The 21,510-nt window shown below is 41.0% G+C and overlaps 1 protein-coding gene across 1 annotated transcript in view; it reads left to right on the top strand.

The window, feature by feature from the left end:
* The window catches only part of me1 (malic enzyme 1, NADP(+)-dependent, cytosolic), a 77,796-nt gene that overhangs the window by 44,405 nt on the left and 11,881 nt on the right, over positions 1-21,510 (top strand). Inside the window, exons 4-6 of the mRNA XM_069702158.1 lie at positions 11,634-11,709; positions 13,261-13,422; positions 20,610-20,713. Coding sequence (XP_069558259.1) covers positions 11,634-11,709; positions 13,261-13,422; positions 20,610-20,713 — 342 coding nt within the window. The remainder of the gene's footprint in view (positions 1-11,633; positions 11,710-13,260; positions 13,423-20,609; positions 20,714-21,510) is intronic.

Below are 21,510 nucleotides of genomic sequence, written 5' to 3'. Positions count from 1 at the left end.
ACTGCGACCTGGTCACTAACCAACATCTGCCAAACTGAGCTCACTGTCTTCTTGTAGGGATGGCTGAGGCAAATCTTGACAAAATCTTCCCAAAAGGGTTCATTTTTAGTTTATTTAATCTAATGGGACCTGAATACTACTCTTGGTTTGAGCACTGCAGCCATGTGTTCATAAGGTTACAACAAAAAAATTAAACAAAACCTCTGACTTTAATGTGGGAAAAGACTGTTTGTTTCTCAACATTCCCCAAATATTAACCACATGAAGCTAACCAAAGCTCAACCAGCATATTGTCACATCATAAAATAGATTTATTTGGCAGCAGTGATTTTGACACTTTTGAAAGGCACAGACAAATAATATTGTGCCGCTGGCTGGGCCACCAGATCAGAAAGCAGATCTATGTATCGCACTGGAGGGCATATAAACAATGATGTATTTTGTTGTTTATTTCACACCACCATTGAAACCACCAAATAAGCTTTGTCTCTTGGTTACCTGTTATAAAATACCACCGGTGTTTATTTAGGTTCTCCACAACCAGACATTTATCCAGGTTTAAGGATGACTTGAGGGTTCCAGCTTATTCAGAAAATATCTGTGAATTTAAAGGCCTTGGATCATCTTGCAAACAACTTGAATGGCCCTGAGAGTTTAAACCAGTAGAGATATTACAGTTGTTGTTTTTTGTTTTTACATTTACCTATAGTAGATTATAAAATATAATGGTTTTAACGTCTCATTTCATGTCATATACTACACGAATTACCTCCTCAGCTGTAAAGCCATGAAGAATTGGATAGTCTTAAAGCACTTTTCCATCTGTTTTATAGTGGACACTAGCAGCTAGCCTGCCACGACCTCAGACATCCTGAAAATGGAATCCACATTTTGCTGTGAATGTCAGAGAATACAATAAATCATTGTCATCCATACAGGGCTCAGTGATTTTACAACATTCTCATTAGTTGTGTCCCATCATCAGTGTCTGTTTTTCATGAGAAGATTACCAATTTGAATTTGATATGATTTACATTTTCCTGTTAGCTGTACTGTATGCATCATGTGATGCAGACTCGACCACTGTTGCTAACACAAAGCAGCATTTGCAAATAAACATGGTACAGTACAACCAGTCTTTGCACAGTTTCTGGCCGAGGTAAAACTAATTGCTTTTGACTGTGACTTTGCATCCCACACAAAACGTCATTGGCATCCCTCAAAATGTCAGGATGTGTGTGAAAGGCAAACGAATGGAAAAGCTGGGTTCATCAGGTCTCTGCCTCTGATTCCTTTAGCAGGGCCTTCCACTCCTGCTGTTTCTTATGTAAGGTTGACAGAGAGAGAAACTGGACATCCACGGCAGTCGTCTGCACACTCGAGTGCCTCTCTTTCAACTGGACAGCTGCAGTAGACGACAGGCTTTGAAAGCCCAGAACCTCACACTGTCTGGTTGCTATTTCCATCATCTGCAGGTTGACCTGTGTCAAATATTCCATGTCTTCTGTTTGGCCTCAGCATGTTACCTGGAGTGATGAAAGGCCGATCAGATTGGCTGAACTGTGTTCCTTTTACCTCAAAATTCTCTTGAGTTAACCCTCTTCTCAGAGTCTGGATGAGCTTCAGGAGGGAAGATTAGTTATTGTGTGGAGGCCCGGGCTGACTTCAGTGGGCTGCAGTGGAATGAGATGGGGGAGCGCTCTGCTTTTCTGAGGCCAGGGCCTGGAACTGGTTCTTGCTTGTGTTAAAAAAATAAAGAGAGGGTGATTCAGGCAATGTGTTGACTACTTGTGATGTGGTGGAATCCTGTCAAAGTGTGAGCGTGCCGAGGAGGAGGAGGAGGAGGAGAAGGAGAAGGAGAAGGAGAAGGAGAAGGAGAAGGAGAAGGAGAAGGAGAAGGAGAAGGAGAAGGAGAAGGAGAAGGAGAAGGAGAGAAGGAGAAGGAGAAGGAGAAGGAGAAGGAGGAAAGGGAATTCCTGCCCGTCATGTTTCATTTCCAAGTGTTGAGAGCTGTGTGTTGACCAAAAATGACTATGAACAGTTCTGTTACTGCCATGATAAATTCCTGGAAGAAACATGCATAACTCTCCGCTCAGACATCATGCAAAAGTTTTTTCTGATTGAAAAATAACAGGGAGGCTTACATGTGCTTAGACAGAGATGGAGTGATGGATTATGGGCTGGATAATTGTTTTTGTTGAGCTGATGCTATGTTATTCACCCACTATCTGGAACCCATTGTTGTTTCTGTATTTACAGAGCACTTTCGCCTGTTCCCAAAGCTCTATTGCATATTTAATTTCTTTGACAATCATCTTTTCCATTGCATTTAGTTATTTTTAAAGTGGGAAGAGTTTGCGTCAGCTCAGTCTGAGGCAGGAACACAGTTATTGATTGTCACTGCCAGACCCCTTGGTCTCACTGACTTTTCTTCTTCTGCTCTATTGGTTTGGTCAGTTGCTTGGCTGCTTCATGCGCTGCAGCATGAGTGTTACTTGCAATGCCAAAGGCTGCACTTCTTTTGGCTTCACGTACCTAATTACATTGGAAATGACAAGTATGAACGAAACCAACAGTCCAACCAAAGTTATAAAGAACAAAGTTGCTTTCCTGTTGCAGTATATAGATACAGTAGTTGACTTGGATCTAAGTGCAAAAATAAGTTTCATCATGAAGTATAATCCAACGTCTGCCTTTACAATAATCTACTTGACCAAGAAAAATTATATCTTCTCTTTCCATGGAACCATTAACATTTTTAATACCTCCCAGCAAAGGAAGCAAGAAAGTAGAAACCAGTGGTCTCGTTGCTTAAATATTGTGCTGTCAGTCCTTTTTCTACTGCTCGTGGTTAGATACCACATCCAGTCCTAGAAATTACTCTGTCTCCTTATGAGTGCTCTGAATGTCTGTGTGCATGTGTTGGTGTGGAGCACTTTAGAGGATGCTGCATACACAGTAAGATGACTAATGTTAGACCCACACTAATGCCTGTCAGGTAAAATGACCAAAAAATAGATTTTCAGTTCAAAATGGAGAAAATGTAAACCACTGTTTATCCTCATATCAATGCTTAGGCTGAAAGGTTTGGTTTACCTCCTATGTGGCCAATGAAAAGCTCCTTCAGCTATCAATAAGGGTTGGTTGGTGTTGTTCACTGTATTAGATGCAAAGGCCCACACAACCTTTCACAAGAAGTATAACTGACACAAGAACTACTACAAATTAACTCCAAATCAAGGGAGACACAGATGTGTGTGGCTTCGCTTCATGAATGACAATGACTAGATAGATTTTCTTGACGTTGGATGAATCTGTAGAGATATGAATCTGTTTTTGTTGAACTGCCAGGAACTATTGGTTTGCCATGAAATTTGTTACAGATATCTGTGTTCCTATAAAGTTGTCTTGAGGTGATTCTTTCAAATCTAAAATCAGCATTATGTCAAAATTGCAATATTCCCCAGCATGTTGCAATACCTGCAAACTTGGTCCCACTCTTATCGGCCCTGAACTGTATATGATGCCATGAGAAGGTATTTGTCTTCCTTCTGATTTCTGTGGTACCATACTACTGTGTTATACCTTCAAACAAAATTTTGCAATTAACAAAGGAAACCTGAGGCAACTCAAAATACTTGTTTTAAATGATAATTGTAATTACTGTAGTAAAATGGTGATCTCCCCCCCTGAACTTAATAACCAGTTGTGTTATTATTGGCAGCAACAACTGTAACCAAACGCCTCCGATAAGTGGATGCCAGTCTCTGACATCGCCGTGGTGGAACTTTGGCCCACTCTTCCTCAAGTGCTTTACTGCAGCCACATCGAAAGGTTTGAGGTCCCGCCACAGCAACTCAGTGGAGTTTGACTAGGCCACTTCAAAACTTTTAATCTTAAACCTTTTGAGACATTCAGAAGTGGACTGAAACTCGTGCTTGGGATCATATTCTTGCTGCATGACCCAGTTGTACTTAAACTTCGACTCATTAAACTGATTTCCTGAAGTTCTTTTTCTGGAGATTTTGGCTGAGAACAGAATTCATGTTTCCCTCAATTATATAAGTTTCCATGATGCAGAAAAGCACCCTCACAACAAAGTCCATGCTTAATTGTAGGCACAATGATGTTCCTTTGGAATTCTATTCTTGGTTTTGGGCAGATGTAGTGGGACCCCTGTTTTCCAAACAGTTCCACTTTTAGTAGAATATTCTCCCAAAAGGTTTGAGAGGCATCAAGGTGTATTACAGCAACATTTAGAGCCGTAATGTTCCTCTGCGTTAGCAGTGGTTATCGCTTGCAACTGTTCTATGAAGGCCATTCTTTTTCCTCCAGTTTTTTCCTGTCCGTGTCACCGTGAGTCATTGTCATGCTCTTGGAGGAATTTGAAAGGTTGGCCACTTCTGGGAGTGTTTGCTTTATTTACAAGACCTCCCCATTTGTAGATAATTTACCACTGCAGAGTTAAGGAGTCCCAGAGCCTTAGAAATAGATTTGTATCCCTTCCTAGAATAGTTTATTTCAATCACCTTTATTTTGATCTCTTCTTGAAGTTCTTTTGATTTTGTCATAGTGGTAGTAGTTAGATCGTATTGACAACTTCATGCTACTGAAAACTGCCTAACAAGATCAGCGTGTTAGCATTGTTGTTATGAGCATTTCAGCATCTAGTCTTGTTTCTGTTTTCCTTTGTTTGGTTTATTTTTAATGGGACATAATCCAGTCAGCCAACTCACATGGAATTCATTGTTGTATAAATGTAGAATACAATCGTGGCAGTTTATATTTTGCATCTAAGTTCTGACCTAGATCTTTCTACGACATGATATCCTCAAGACCACGTTGTCTCACCTGATGTGACCCAAAATCCAGTCTGGAAACAACTACAACATTGCCACTGTGTCTGTAACTCTGAGAGACCAAGTTTGCACTAAAAGCAAATTTGTAAGGAAAGTGTTCCATGAAAGAATTTCTTTTCATCAGTAGATTGGACTCACCATATCATGGCATTAGTACAAGACTTTGTCCGATTGTAGATCCAATTTGCAAAACTTTAGTCCTGGACCGATGATGATTTGAAATATAACTATCTCCTCTCTGGCAGATGTTTGTAAGAAGACAGTCACAACACATTCAAATCTGTGGTTTATTATTGTGTTTTTAACTCTTCTTTGCTTATGACCATTTGAACTCCAGTGAAGTTGCCAGTTGATCATCTATTTTAATGAAATGCTGCATATTAACGGTTATTGGAAACCGTCTGTTTTCATTTCTCTGAAGGCCTGTTGAACTTCCCAGCTTTAATGAAATGATACCTCGCATCCCAGCAGCTGGTCTGGCAGAAGGATCCAATGTGTTAATTTTGGAGGGACGCTCGTGTTTGAACCTGTTTTGAAAAGCCACATATCTCCACCAGGGAGTTCTTCGGTTGAATAAACTGGTTTCTTTTATGGTCAAAAGCAGACTGCTTTTGTATACCATAAGTTTTATACTGTGCTGGAAACGACAGTTTAATGAATATCCAGTTGATGTTCACAGCATCAGCCCATTCTGCACAGGTACCACTTTACATGGAGGATCTCAGTGTGACGCATGTCATTGCTAATTGAGTGCATGTGTAGCATGGCGACAACCTGCGACAGCGATGTGTGATGACATCCCCCAGAGAGCTAAATGTGTCTCACTGTCTCCCCTGTTGGTGTACAGTTACTGTCATACTACCGTCTGAGAGGCATGCAGCTTCACATTGAGTCAATGATTTGTACTTGCATAACCATTTTCATTACATAACCCTTAAGATTCTTCATGGGAACAATGTCAAGCAGCCTGGAGTAAATGAGAAAGTAATTAGTCCAACAGTAACAGTCTTCTGGGCCCATTGACAGCTCCAGCTGGATCATAGCTGGAGCAGGTACAGGAATGGATAAACTATACATCCTGGGGCCGTTTCTGCCCAGCGCAGCATCATTTTACAGTTAATTGTAATGTCTGACAATTGTTACTTACTGTGTGATTATATGTAATGCAGTTATTCTGGGCTGAATGGGAAATGCACTTTTAAATTTCTCAGATTGTGCAGCCATTGGACAGTTTGACATATTCTTAACTTGAAAATCTAAAAGATGATTTTCTAAAACGTTGTCTATTGTAAGGATTTTTACTTTGTGGCCTATACAAAGCCATGTGATAATGTTGAACATACAGTGTGCAAAGGAAAATGCTGAGTTGTTGTTTTGCACTCACAGTCTAGAGTATTGCCTCAGAATGACATTTTATTGTTTTGTTCTCAATTATACGAGCCACTTATGTTTACCTGAGAGTGCAGAGTGTCCCAAGCAGGAGGTCACAAGATGAATACAGGGACATTTCTTTTTACTTTCTTTCAAAACTTTGCTTTTTTCATGTGAAACACTGAATGCTTTCACCTCTTCGGGCCTATAAAAAAAAAAAAAAAATCATTCAAAGTAAACAATTCTGTTGCACCAAATATTTAAGTACAGTAATAAATTGACTAAACTTTGAAACATTCCTTTAATTCCCTTTTTAAATCATGTTTTTGACCAGAGCAGGGCACTAAAAATGAGAGCAAAGACAGACATGTAGGTTTTATGTAACCCATTGTTTTGTGACTCTGGCTTTGCTCCTCTACAATTACATTTGCTCTCTATCCAAATGACATTTCAGAAGCTTTTAGAAAATGTCAGGCTTTTACTTTTTAAGTGAAAAAGTTGCACAGTAACAAACCAGGAATTGTCCTCTCCTCTTAGCTGACATTTACCTCCTCCCTGCGGACACAACACTATAAGATGTTGACTCCTTTCAGCTCCAATTAGGCCTTTTCACAAAAATGGAGGAGAACATCCTGTCACCGTTTGTCTCAGGGGACGTGGACCATCCATAAAAACCTGTCTGTCGTGGCAGATTTGGAGCTTAATTACTTGGAGAAATGTCATAGTGCGTGACTGTGACCTTTATCACTATTTTCACACTAATTCTCAGTGATTTGTGTCCATTGTGTCAGTTGAACCTTATGTGGCTTGCTAGCTGAGGGCGTCCAGCGCAGTGAAGATTAAGGTTGTGCAGTTGGGATGAAGAACAGTGACTGCTGGTGTTTTGGGTGGACACGGGTCAACGATCGGCGGCTGCTTTCCTTGTGGGGCTCAGAGTTTGTTTTGGGGTCACGGTGTGGAAAGCTGCTTTTCCTCCTGCCAGCCTCCAGCAGCCTTTCGGCCGTCCCGGGGGAGCATTTTGTGTCTGGCTGCAGGACAGCGGTTGTGCTGTTTCAGGCCATCAGGTTGTTTTCTTTACCCTCTGTGTACTCGCCACACTCTCTTCCAGGAGGAGCCAGACACGGCGGCTCAGCGCTTTGTGGTCCTCCTCTCATCTAGAAAATCAGGCATCTGCTGTTCATTGTGGTTATCTCATCAGCAGCAGTCGGACACATGCACACACACAAACACATGCACATTTACAATATCTACAGCATCAGTATTAAGAGGAAAATATGATGTCAAGTTCATGAAATTAGTTGATGATTAATTGTCATACAAATTGCTAACTTTAATTGTCATTTTCTGTTCATTTTTATGCCACTCTTGCATTCAGAGCCTTATCATAGTTTAATAATCCACATACACATTATGACAAAGAGCCATTTATTGTGATTGAACATGGAACATATAAATAGAAATCACATTTCTGTTTGCCTTACAGGTTCTATAAACCAAAATTATGCAGGTTCAGATATGACATGAATATCAACTTTAATAAACAAACTATCAATAAAACATTCATAGAAATTACTGTCAATGGCAAACGTAAATTGTAATATGGTGGCACTCATTCTCCACTCGTGTGCCTTTTAACTGCAGAAGAAGAAGGAGCTGCAACAAGATGACGTCATTAAAAGAGCACCAATCAAACCTCACATCGGAAAAAGACGTGGAGATAGCAATGGAAACATTATATTTCTGTTAATGTCATCCAGCTGTTTTGTACACTGAATGGAAAAGACTCCGAATGATTATGCAAAATAATTACAGTCAGCTTAAATAATTTGAATCAGGGAATTGTGTAACAATCATGAGGCTTTGTTATGCAGCAAGATTAAAGAGTAGCTCAAGTAGTTTGAAAAAAATAGCAATTGTGCTTGAAATCCAAAAATATGCAGTTATTCAGCTATAACACCAGAACACAAACAATGTGAAGCTAAAGCTAATAGATAAAACAGACGAGCTAAATATTCTGGATATCTGCTGTAGTTCCAATATTCAACTGCAAATAATGAATAAACAGTTTGCTGATCAATGTTTGAAATATCCCAGGTAAAGTCTGGGTTTTACCCACATGGAGATACTGAGTTGATCTGCCAGGGCTCTGGGTGACTTCTGACAAAAGAAGTCTGAAACCACTGTTGTGGAAAGATGCAGAAATATGAATGTTTCCTTCAGCAGCAGTCTTTTACAGACCAGAAATGATGCAGGACATGTCATGGTTTGTGTTTTATATTGGCCAAACAGTCATGAAAGTATCAGAGGGTGGAATTCTCATATAACCCTCAACCCAACCCCCAAACTAGCAGCAACCTCTTAAAGAAATTTAGACAAAATGACTTCATTTTGTAACAATGTTCAAACAGAGGATGTAAAACATACCTCTCTCCATGGCTTTTTTATTTCTGTCTTCCCCCCTCCCCCCCACCACACACACACACACACACACACACACACACACACACTACCATATACTGATCTCTTTAGGGATTTTGGAGAGATGCTTTCATATCATACACATCCCCTTTACAGCTGCTGTATCCTGCATTTTGTTGCAAAATTCTTGCTCTGAAAAGATCAATAGTTTGAGATAGTGATGATAGATTTAAAACAGCATGACTCCAGACATCATAGTTTCTTTAGATTATTCAGTACTGCAGTACTCCTGAAAGCTCTAAAGAGTCCCTCAGGGTCAAAGGTCACGAGGTCAACAGCTCCCCCGACGCCATGGAGTGGCAGAAAATGAGTTTTGGAGGAGGAGAGGGATAATAGAAAGGGGAGCCTGAAATGTTTTTGGTAACCTTTAAATTGACAGAGAGTAGGGATTACTGCCCACCTTCCTGTTTGCTTTGAACCGTCATAATAAAGTGGTTTTCCAATAGTCATATTGTGCGGTCAACGCTTCAGCCCCCACACACTTACGCACACACACAACTCCAGACTATAATCCCATACAAGGGTTGGGTAAATGCATTGAACAAATCAACAACTGGATGTGCCAGAATTTTCTTCAATTAAACAAAGATAAAACAGAAGTAATTGTTTTTGGGTCAAGAAAGAACGATTGAAGCTTCAATCACTGATGTTAAAAACCACAAACCGAGCCAGAAATCTAGGTGTTGTCATGGAGTCAGACCTCGATCTGAACAGCCATATCAAGACAATTACAAAATCAGCCTACTATCACCTGAAGAATATATCAAGGATTACAGGATTTATGTCTCAACAGGATTTGGAAAAACTTGTCCATGCATTCATCTTCAGTAGACTCGACTACTGTAACGGTGTGTTCACAGGTCTCTCTAAAAAGTCACTCAGAACGCTGCAGCTGATTCAGAACGTTGTAGCTCGAGTCCTCACTGAGACCAAGAAAGTGGATCACATCACTCCAGTTCTGAAGTCTTTATGCTGACTTCCTGTCCAACAAAGAATTGACTTTAAAATCCTGCTGCTGGTTTATAAAGCACTGAATGGCTTAGGGCCAAAATACATTTCTGATCCGCTGCAACCTTATGAACCATCCCGACCCCTCAGGTCGTCTGGGACGAGTCTCCTTTCTGTCCCCAGAGTCAGAACTAAACATGGAGAAGCAGCGTTCAGTTTTTCTGCTCCACATATCTGGAACAAAGTCCCAGAAAGCTGCAGGTCTGCTGAGACTCTCAGCTGCTTCAAATCAAGATTGAAGACTTTTCTGTTTGCTGCTGCTTTAATTGAACCAGATTCAAGGATGTTGATCAATTTCCTGTATTTTATTTCTTAAACTGCTCTGCAACTTTTATTCTATTTTTAGCTTGTTTAATGTTTTAATGACTGTTTTTAATGTTTCAATCAATGTTCTTAATTGTTTTTAAATTTCCTTTTCTTTTGCCCTATGTTTTAAAGCTTTTAATGGTTTTATGTGAAGCACTTTATGTGAAGACCTTTATAAAATACTTCACAACAGAAAATGTAATCGACCATCAGAATAAATGTCTTAAAAAGCCTTGTCCCTTGTTATAGTCCAGAGTTTTTGGATCTTGTCAAGCCAAAATGTAAAGCACTGCTGTGTTCTGTCATACGAACAAACACCACCTGTTTCAAGGGGGTTATGTAAGAGTACATCAAACTGGAGCTGCCAGCATAGTGAAGAAAACAGAGATGAAAAGGCACAACCAAGTTTAAAAGTGGATCTTCATTGCATGAGCCCCGGCCTAATCAATTCGAGATTAGAGAAGACACATAGTTTACCTCGGAGAGCAAACAGGCCGAGCTCTGGGGCCACTGATGTCGGTTTCCATGTGGGAGCTCCTCTAGGTTCTAACTGGAGTCATCTGGTCGTAGCACGAACTAATCACGCACCTCAGCTGAGCTACAGTATATCTCCTAAAATCGGAGGTTTAAGTTCAAATTTCTTGGCCTACACCAGTCTATTATAGTGAAGTTATTTTAAGCTACATATTGTCTTCTTGTCAGCTCAATCAGATCTAGTTGCTCCTGTAAATATTACTTTTAAGAAGTGTATTTTAAAGCATTTCTTGATGTATACATGTGGGTTTTCCGCTTGTCTGATTTTAGATTTTTCTACTGTGGTTACTCGTGTTAAGTGGAAACCCATGTTGACAGTGTTCCCTACCTCATCCCTGACTTATCAGAGCATTTTAATGTGACACTTTTATGTCTTTCTCTTCATCTCTCTGTATTCTCTTCTTGCGTTTAACAACGTCTCCTACTGTTTGCATTTGATTTACTTTATGAGCGGATTCTTACAAATAGTGATATTTTTTACTATCATTGGCACATGGAGGAAGTGTTGTTGCAGCCCCCTCCCCCTCCCACCCCGGTACTATAACCAGATGGGTGCTTTTGGTAGGAAAGATGCTGCAGCTGGACCCCACACATTGAGGTGATCTCTTTATCCTGGGATTGTCCTGAAGCGAGGGACGTTGATGCCAGTGAGCAAGGAAAGGAAAGAGGCAGTGTTGGTAGGAGGGGGGTGATACTTAGATGAAAGAATATTTGGGGAGCCTCAAGGGTCCAAAGCGAAGTCCCTGCTGAGGCCCTGGGCTCAACGTTAAAGTCCCAGGTGCCATCAATATTCAATCAAGTTTTGGTCGGAAAAAAGAAAGGCAGAAAAGAAAAGCTGCTTAACTTTAAACAGTTATTGAGGCGCAGCTTAAAACAGTTTTTCTTCCAAATCTTAGATGCGAATATTTGAAGTACAATGTGTTGATGTGTTGCCATTGTTTTGCCAAGATTATTTTAGTGAAATTTTGTTTTATTTGAGTAGAGAAAGTATGAAAGTTGAAAAGTCCAAAAGAGGAAGACTTTAACCATCTAATATGTAATGGGTATAAAAGTGTTGTCTATTTTTCTGTGTCCTAGGGGACTCTTCATCACTGTCCATGACCGTGGCCACATTGCTTCGTTGCTCCAGAACTGGCCGGAAAAGGACATCAAGGTAAATTTATCAATACATATAACAATTATATATCCTTTTTTACATTAGTGAGCTGCACTGTTAAACTGGGTGACATGTCCCTTCATTACAATTAACATGGGCTCTGTAGTTAATTTTGAGTTGATCCCCTAAAAACGGCACTGGTTGCACAAACATATGGAAACTTAACTGAAAATAGTCCCCAACATATAAAGTGCCTTCTGCTGTTTGAGTAATATTTGCAAATATCAAAAGTCCTCCTCTGTTTCAGGACAATTATTCAGCCTTTTGAAAAATGAAATGTTTGTTTGGACTCTAATGTAAATCCTAAATGACATACTGACACTTTAATAACTAGATGTTGTTGTTTTGTTTGGTTGTGGTTGAAATTTCGAACAAGACGTAATCAAAACCTACTTGAGAAACTGGTTACTGAATGTAGTGAAGATACTTTTTAAAACAAAATAATCAGGTTATAATCTGGTCATGTTTAGAATGATGACACACGCAGTTATTCATTTAATACTGAATAAAACACTAAATAAAGGGCTGTCTCTGAGATTGTGAATTCACTAAATCCAATGTTTGGGACTTGGAAGATTTTTCAGTTGATTCTTCTGACCTGACCTATTGGCCAGTATCCCAAAAACCTGAACTATTCCTTTAATCTTGTATATGGCAAAAATATGTGCAAGTCATAATCCTGCCATATTCAGAATGATGACACCATCAGGCATTCCTGGCATGTCAAATATACCTGCAGCCTCAGCCATCTGCTCACAGCTGTCAACAGCAGGACATTTACCTCAGCACTGACATGCTGCTTCTCATTGACAGGGTGGTCTTATCACAAGCTCACCTAATATGTCCTACTTTTAACATTTCAGTAGAGAGAGGGCAAAAGGTAGCCAAAGCAGCCCTGCACTGATAAACCCTGGCAGCTGCTCTGACAAATATTAACAAGTGATTGACAAAAACATAAGCTGCTAAAAGTATTAAGTATGGTCGTTATGCATTTCAGAAATTCAAGTGGGAAAACTAATGGCACTCTTTAAACCTGTCAGATTGTGGGCAGACCACGGCTGGTAAACTTTTGTGCCAGACTTCTCTGCGTCACACCAACGATGGAAAAAGAAAGCACTCAGAATTAGGGACATTTTTTTGCATTAAAGTCTCCTGCTGCTTATATTAAGTGTTATACAACCCATTTGTTTCATGTTGTGGAATCAGCCCAGAGGAGGAACTTATCGCTTAATCAGTAAAGTGACTTGTGAGTGGAAAGCCAGGAGGGTGTGGGAGTACCTGGCTTCCACTGAGGGGAAAAAACATGTTTCCTGGTAGCAGGATGGACTTGTTTTGATGACGAGGGATTGAATTGAGTAGTTGGAACGACTTCTTTATTTGTTTTCTAATTAAACCTAATGTTATTCTTTAAAAATATGACATTCAAATATGAAAGTCTGTGATTTATTATAACGTAGTGGAACCACACACAGACTTTTAATGGAATGATTGTTCAGATGGCTGGTGTTTCTCCCATCCTTGATGGCTGACAGCTGTATCGATTGACAGGCTGTGTGTGTGACGGACGGAGAGAGGATCCTGGGGCTGGGAGACCTCGGCTGCCATGGCATGGGCATCCCAGTTGGCAAGCTGGCCCTCTACACAGCCTGTGGAGGGATGCCCCCACAGCAGTGCCTGCCTGTCATGCTGGACGTGGGCACAGACAATGAGGTAAGAGCTGATCTCTAAATATTAGTGATTGTTTACAGAACTATAAGCAGCTTATGCTTTGTTTTATGTTCCATCCATCAGGAGTGGAAAGTCACATTTATTTGCCTACTGTACTTCTACGCTACTTCACTGCTTTTTCAAAGGAAAATATTTTTGTACTTTACTTTTTACATCGCTACAAAAATAAATAACAAAATAAAAAGTTGGCAAAGTTAGATTGTGTAGACGAGCCACAAGATAACCGGACCAATGCTGCGTTCACAATAGACCTATTGGCTCGGGGAGGACTCGTGAGCTAAATGCTAACATGTTCAAAATGACAGTGGCAGCATTCTGGTGTTTAGCAGGCCTTTTGTTTACCATTTTATCGTACATTTAACATTTGCCAATTAGATATAAACAGAGGATGGAATGAAGAAGATTACATGTTAATTGATGAGCTTTACAAGTGCTGGCAGGTGGATTTTGTTACCTTGGGGAGAGCCAGGCTTGCTGCTGTCTTTGAGCTAAGCTAAGCTAACCTGCTGTAGCGTCATATTTACCAAACATCTTCGCATATAACATTCAGCAAAAAAGCTAAAAAAAAAAATTAAAAAAAATTAAAAAAAAAAATTGCTGAAGGGCAACAAGAGTAGCAATTTTGCATTTTATGCTGCCTTAACAAGACGAAGAAGATTTTTTTTGTTTGTTTTAAAAGGATCTCATTTATGGCCTTTGTATTGTACCTATACTTTAAACCTGACTGCTCAGATTGAACCATTTCTGAGATCGACCATTATGCCTTTTATTGTATTAACTAAAATGGATGTAGAATTGTTTTGCTTCATTTCTGTTGCATCTAATTTGGTAGCGTTGCAGTTAAGAACTTTTTGGACTGGTCCAACAGCATCAGTGTCACTGACTCATTGTTAAATGGGTGTTGTTCACTCTTGAGATTATTATTTTTATTAGGCAAACAACAATTTCACTTAGTGTTTTTCTAATCTCCCTTAGGCCCAGTGGTGGGGACAAGGAGGCTTTTTATAGTTTAAATTTCTTCCATGTGCCCTTTATCCATAACCCCAGGTTGTTTGTTTTGGTATTACAGTTGTGGAGCTGTTACTGATTGAACTTGGCTGTTTTGTCAGGCAGAAATTCAAAACAATGCGTAGGACCGAAGTGGTTAATCCACCGAAGGCAGGTAGGTTTTGGTTGAGAAATCAGCCAAGAAAAAGAAAACAAATCTCACACTTTACAACCAGGAAACACCCTTCACATAAGTGAGGTAAGCAGCTCCATTGACGGGTGCCAGTTGGGAAAGCACCTTTCCCTCCTGCCAGCCTGTGAAGGTACAGCAGCAGCCAACAGAGCTGCAGTCATTCACCTATGGTCCCTGTTGTGTATGTCAGCATCTCTGAAAGATGATCCAAACTGTGGGCAGGACAGCACGTGTGTCTGCAGCCTGAAACAAACTAAGAATAGCCTGTGCGCATGTCTATATATACCCAGCTCCTGGCCTCGGCCAAGGGCGTGGCAGCCTCGGATGCCAGTGTGCCCGACACGGCTGAGCGCCGTCTTTCAGAAGCTTTTCCCAAGACAGCCTTCAGATGACTCAGCGCCCAGAGTTCAGATTCATTCCAAGCGGATGTCTCGATTGGATTAACGATGAGATGTTCCAGAGGTTAGATGAGTTTGCAAATAAAATTAAACAAGAAATGTTAAGTTGCCAAAAGAAACCGAGAGAAGATGAACTTTGATGTTCATGCAGGTGATGGCATCTTTGATGGCCTGAGCTCACTTCCTGACATCATTTACCCAATACTCACTTCATCAAAGTGCTTCAGCTCACAGCATGATAACAACAGAAACAGTGCTGGTGTACCAGAAAGCTCATAAAAGATATTGCATTGCTACATTAGCCCTTTTCTTGCCATTAAACCTGGATTAAGAGTAAAACTCTCTCATTCTGCCAAGTTCTCAGCCTCAGATTTTTATCTTCATAAGCCTCCTTACTATAGCTCTACATGTTGACCTCTTTCTCATAATAATACCATCTGCACACAGCATCAGTTTGAGACATTTATGGGCATCACAACACAACTTTAACAAGCTGTCTATTTAAGCCATACTTGCCTCTATTACAAACTGGCTTTATAAACTTATACAAGAGAAACACTTATTTGACTGTATAAGTATGTGTCTCTACAATGAAGTTCTTGGTTGAAGGGTCAACTTCAGATAGTTATAGCACATCTCTCCCCACAAAATCACAGTATTTTTACACTTCTGTTTTATTATAAGAGACAACAAGTTACTTTTAGCTCCATCTACCATATTTTTTTGAAGTTCAGAAAGAGCCAGCTTGTGCCGGTGATGCAATATTTAGGATTAGTCCCAAGAATTACATTTCAAAATGTTCGAATTATATTACCGTTACTAATGTCAGGAACGCTCTGTTACTGTTGATGGTGTAGAGGTGCTGCAGTTATGTCATTTCTTACATATTTTAGGTGAGTTCCTATCACTGGTTATGAGAATTATATCAGTCTTCTTAACCCTTGGAAAGAAAGCGAATAAGCTTATTTACCAAACCCATTACTATAATGTGATATTAGATACAAGGCATACTGGTCCATCAGCACTTAAATGACATTATGTGTGTACCATTATACAGTATATATACACATATGCATGGGCAAACTTACCTTCAGACACACACACACACACACACACACACACACACACACACACACACACACACACACACACACACACACACACACACACACACACACACACACACACACACACACATATATACATATACACACATATACTGCTGCTTGTGCAACTTACAAATAGCTATACAATAGATTTTACTGCAGCCTGCCTGGCCGTGGACGACTTTCCGTTTCTCTATTATTCTAAAGAGATGACAGGCTAAATGAGATGTAATGGGATAAATGGACCGTGTGTGTGTGTGTGTGTGTGTGTGTGTGTGTGTGTGTGTGTGTGTGTGTGTGTGTGTGTGTGTGTGTGTGTGTGTGTGTGTGTGTGTGTGTGTGTGTGTGTGTGTGTGTGCATATGTGGTTCTTCTGGACCGGCTTCGTATGGGAGGCAGCGCTGAGTCTGAAAGCATGATGGGAGCAGATGGGGCTGGGAGGCTGAGGGAGTGGTAGCTCCAGCTAATTATTAAAATGACTGTTATTATGGGATTATATTTGTCCTTGACTGGATGTGGAGGCAGAGGTAGAGAGGCAGGCAGGACCCACAACAGAGACATACCTTTGTTTTTTCTTTAAACCAATAATTCAGAATTTTTGGGACATATGCTTATTCACCTTCTTGCCAAGAGTGAGATGAGAAGATTGATACTGTTCTCATTTCTGTACTGTAAATATGAAGCTAAAGCCAGCAGATGGATATCTTATAGCATAACAGCACTGGCTCTGTCCAAAGGTAACAAAATCCACCCAACAGCACCTTTTAAAGTTCACTATTTACCACCTCATGTCATATGTGGTAAATCACGACAAAAGTCTACCCAGTGTGTTTCCAGTCCACAGTGCAAAGCTGACCAGCCTCTGACTAGCTTCATATTAACGTACAGCCATGAGAGTGGTATCGATCTTTTCACATAACTTCCACCAAGAAAGCAGAAAGCATATTTCCTAGAATTTTGAACTATTCCTCTGATCTCTTATCAGATCATGAGCAGAAACGGTAGCTGTGTAGTTGATGTTTTTTCTGCAGCAGAATGTGGTAGCTGCGTAATCTCAGAGGCATCTTTAAAATATGACTACCTGGTCAGCTCTTATCTCCTTTTCACATTCACACACAACATACACAGCTATATCCACAGGAAGGGAGGTGCACACACACACACACACACACACACACACACACACACACACACACACACACACACACACACACACACACACACACACACACACACACACACACACACACACACACACACACACACACACACACACACACACACACACATACATCATAAAGTCAACATCTCCAGGAGTTTTTTGCTGCATCGCCCTGTTATCCCTCTGGACTATGTCTGTCTGTCTGTCTGTCTGTCTGTCTGTCTGTGTATCTGTCAGTCTGTCTGTCTGTCTGTGTATCTGTTAGCCTTTTGTCTCCTGAAGTAACCTCAACACACTGTCTCATGCTGAAATGAGAGAATGATGTCATCCTGGACAATATGCTGCTTGTGTGTGTGTCCTGGGTGGTCTGTCACAAGTTCAATGCCGGGTGTCTTTTACCTCAAACAGGTCGAGGCTGCTGTTCTCTGGCTTTATTCCACCTCTTCTCTAAAATGAATTCTTTCATCGAGGCTGCTGTCGATGCTCAGTCCGCCACAACAACTGAATCTTGCTTCATGTTATTGTCCTGAAGTCCAGCAGTCTTCAGTTTGGAAACAGTCGTAAATGGATCTTCTGTGTCTTCTGTGACTGTAAAGCCATACACAAGGACTAATCCCTTCTGGGAGAAGAGGCGCTGCACAACACAAAGGACAGTTTAGCCAATCAGCAGCAGATAATCTGGGACAGAACGACAACTCATGTCAACAGTTCAGCACAGTGCTGACGAGGTCAGACCACTTGAAAAGTCACTCAGGGCTTCTTCTCTTTCCACCATGAAAAGCAGCTTTGTCAGTTTCTGAAAGAACCGTGTGACACAAAACGTCATGTTGTCACTCTTCAGAGCGACTGTGATTATTTTCCTCACACGCTGTTTCAAATTACCACCAAAAAACCTCCCTCTAATATCACCCGGCTTCCCTGTGGGATCACTTGCAAAATGTTTTGCTTGTTTTAGTTACAGTTAAACTTGGCCAACTCCTGCCTATTACAATCCATTTAAAGGCTTGCCAGGAAATGAGTTGTCAACTTCAAATAAATATTGGCTCAAATAAGCTTCTGGAGCTGTTCTTGGACATGGTGACTGTTGACCCTGCCACAGAGGGGTGGCTTCTCGCTCCTCCAAGCCGCGCACATCTCAGAGGCAACCCTCTAATTATCCACCTCCAGAAGTAAAGGTCGTCTGTCCGGGCGGGGCGTGACAGCACAACCTTTGGGATCGAGATTCTCCTGACGTTTACGGAGTGCAGCACATTTAAGATTTCCCTCTGAATCTACTGGCTGTCGTGCGATGAGACTCCGCATGTTGTGTCAGGCAGGTGCACTGCGTCACAGATCAGGTGAAATATGAGTTGACACCTCAAAGCAAAAGTCTGTTGGCAATCTATCACTGCTTGACGCCGTTGTCGTCCACCTAATTCATCACAGTCTCCCGTTCTTTCTCTGTCTTTCCGTCACACACACCTTCCCCTCCACTTCCGCTCTTAATTTTCACACTTCAGTGCCGTATCCCTCTCATTCTTTAAAATACTGTGGTGTCGAGGTCAAAGGTCACTCCTTCATCTCCTCGGGCTGGAGTTTTTCTTTGAAGGATTGTTTAGTCGATGTAAATGTGAAAAGCAGTTGGTTTCCTGTAACCCACAGAGTTTACACATATATTACAGTATACATACTTTATTCTCATTTATTCTTTAACTGCCATGTATTGTTTCTTCTATTTTAATAGCATGGCGGAAGTTTTGAATTTGATGAACTTAAACATCAAATTCATTCAGATTAAACCTTTCTGTAGGAATGTATGAGCTCAGATCAATGCAAAATTACACACCACAGGGTCAAGATGTTCTGTACACAGATATGTGTCTGCAGATTGGTTCTCGGCGCTGTAGCATAACACATGGTTCACATTATAGCAGAGGTCAGAGGTCCACAGGTGTGTGTGTGTGTGTGTGTGTGTGTGTGTGTGTGTGTGTGTGTGTGTGTGTGTGTGTGTGTGTGTGTGTGTGTGTGTGTGTGTGTGTGTGTGTGTGTGTGTGTGTGTGTGTCTGTCTGTCTGTCTCTGTGTGTCTGTCTCTGTCTGTCTCTGTCTGTCCGTCTCTGTGTGTGTCCTGCTTTCCATTCTTAAACTGCCCACTTGCGACGTGACCAGCTAAATCGCAGCAGCCAACAACACCGGCCGAGTTCGTTGAGTCGAGCTGAGACGGGTCAGATCAGCCGGCAGCAACTTTTCCCTGCGGTGCTCGAAAACAGTTTTGGCAAATCTTAAATCTTTGCTGTGAGCTGAAAAAATATTATAATGCTATATTATAGGAAGTGAAGTATCTTTTGTTTGAAGCTTGGTTTGTACCACTAAATAAAGATTTTTGATCTTTGCCTCTGCTGCATACATTGTAATTGGTTTCATACACATTTCCTAAAGAAATTCTTAGGAATTAGCACGAATAACTGTACAATGAAACAATCCTGTCAAGTCTTGATCTAATTTAATTCAATCTCCAGTACCTGACCTGAGTGTCTCTTGAAGCTGAATGCAGGAGAGATACAGTGAAGTCATAAAGGTTGATACTTAAGTCTAAATTTGTGTGGTAAATTAGTTTGTAGTTTTCATCACCAAACTCCCCTTTTTGATCCTCAGATGTTGGAGTAGTACTTCTAAATAAGTTTAAAGATTGACTAGAAAGAAGAATATGATATCCCTGGTTCTGCAGCATCTAGAGCTGCAACGATTAGTCAGTTAATGGTTTACTTGAGGGACAGAAAATGAATGGCTAATTATTTCAATAATCAATTCATCTTTTGAGAAATTTCTTGAAGCAAAATTCATAAAATTTCCTGATTCCAGCTTCTTAAATGTGAATATTTTCTTGCTCCTCTAATCCTCCATGATTTTAAACGAAATATATTTTGCTTTTCAGTTGTTTGAGACGGAACGAGACGTCATGCTGCACCTTCAGCTTTGAGAAACACTCGTCTGCATTTTTCACTATTTACTGACGTTTTAAAGCTCAAACAGCTAATCGATCAATTGAGAAAATAATCAACAGATTAACTGATGATGATAATAGTTATTTGCGTCAGTTTAGTTTAACTATTTTAAACATTTCCTCTTATACATTTGATACACGGTTGCTGATCGGTACAGTTGCAGAGTGCAGCTTCAGTCTTCCTATTAGTTTGCTTTGCTCCTCTCTGGGGGGGGGGGGGGGGGGGGGGGGGGGGGGGGGGGGGGGGGGGGGGGGGGGGGGGGGGGGGGGGGGGGGGGGGGGGGGGGGGGGGGGGGGGGGGGGGGGGGGGGGGGCTGACCTCTGCCTCCATGTGTTTTTGCAGGCTCTGCTGAAGGACCCGCTCTACATTGGGCTGAGGCACAAGAGAGTGCGAGGCCAAGAATACGATGACCTGCTGGATGAATTTATGAATGCTGTGTCAGACAGGTACGACCGCACACACCTTCGATTCATCATTTGCCCACTTCCTCTCTGCGGTCTGCTATTGTCGTTTCAGTCCAGACAGCTGCCCTGCTCTTCACAGAAATATGTTAAGCACTTCAGCATGGTCAGTGCATGCAGCGCGACGCACACAAATTCTGTGGCATTCAGGCGTCTGGAGATCAATTCACCGCTTACTCAGTTTTACCTTCTTTGAACTTTTGGTTGCTAAGAACTATGAATCAAAACTCTGCTCGCTGTCTTAAAGGCAGCATCGTCTTATTTAAAAGTGATCAGAGCTTTGGTAACCGTTGGAACTATTGATTTTTACTGGCATGGCTTTCTCCAGACAGACAGTGAACGACACTAACCAGATATTTGGAAGATGATTGAATTGTCAGTAGGCAACATTCGGAAACTATCTGCAATGATCAGACTAGTTTATTAATCCACAGATACAGGGTCAATTCTTATTTTTTTCCAGGGATAATAGGAGAGCTTCTTTGTTGGTTGTAAAAGGATATTTAGAAATCTGATTATATTGAATACATAGGGAATATAACTAAGCATGTAAACGGAGATGCTCACAGAAATAGTGGGAGACCTCTGGTTTGAGGAAGAATGTTTTTCTGTGTTGACTCCACAAATCTAGTCCAGGGAAAGTATCTTGTCACATCATCCCGGATCAAACAGAACATGTAATTCAGCGCTGCGATGTCATGTTGACATGCTTAGCCTTGTTAGCGGTTAGCTTTGGTTTCTTTGACTTGGAGACACAGAAAGGCACCGAAGAGTTCATATTC

Source organism: Brachyistius frenatus, unplaced genomic scaffold, assembly GCF_029030835.1.
Source record: "Brachyistius frenatus isolate BFR_SWC_R1_liver_20210118 unplaced genomic scaffold, ASM2903083v1 Contig_40, whole genome shotgun sequence".
In the NCBI taxonomy this organism is placed as follows: Eukaryota; Metazoa; Chordata; class Actinopteri; family Embiotocidae; genus Brachyistius; species Brachyistius frenatus.
The sequence above is the reverse complement of the archived record's forward strand: the minus strand, read 5'-3'. Positions and strand labels throughout refer to the sequence as shown.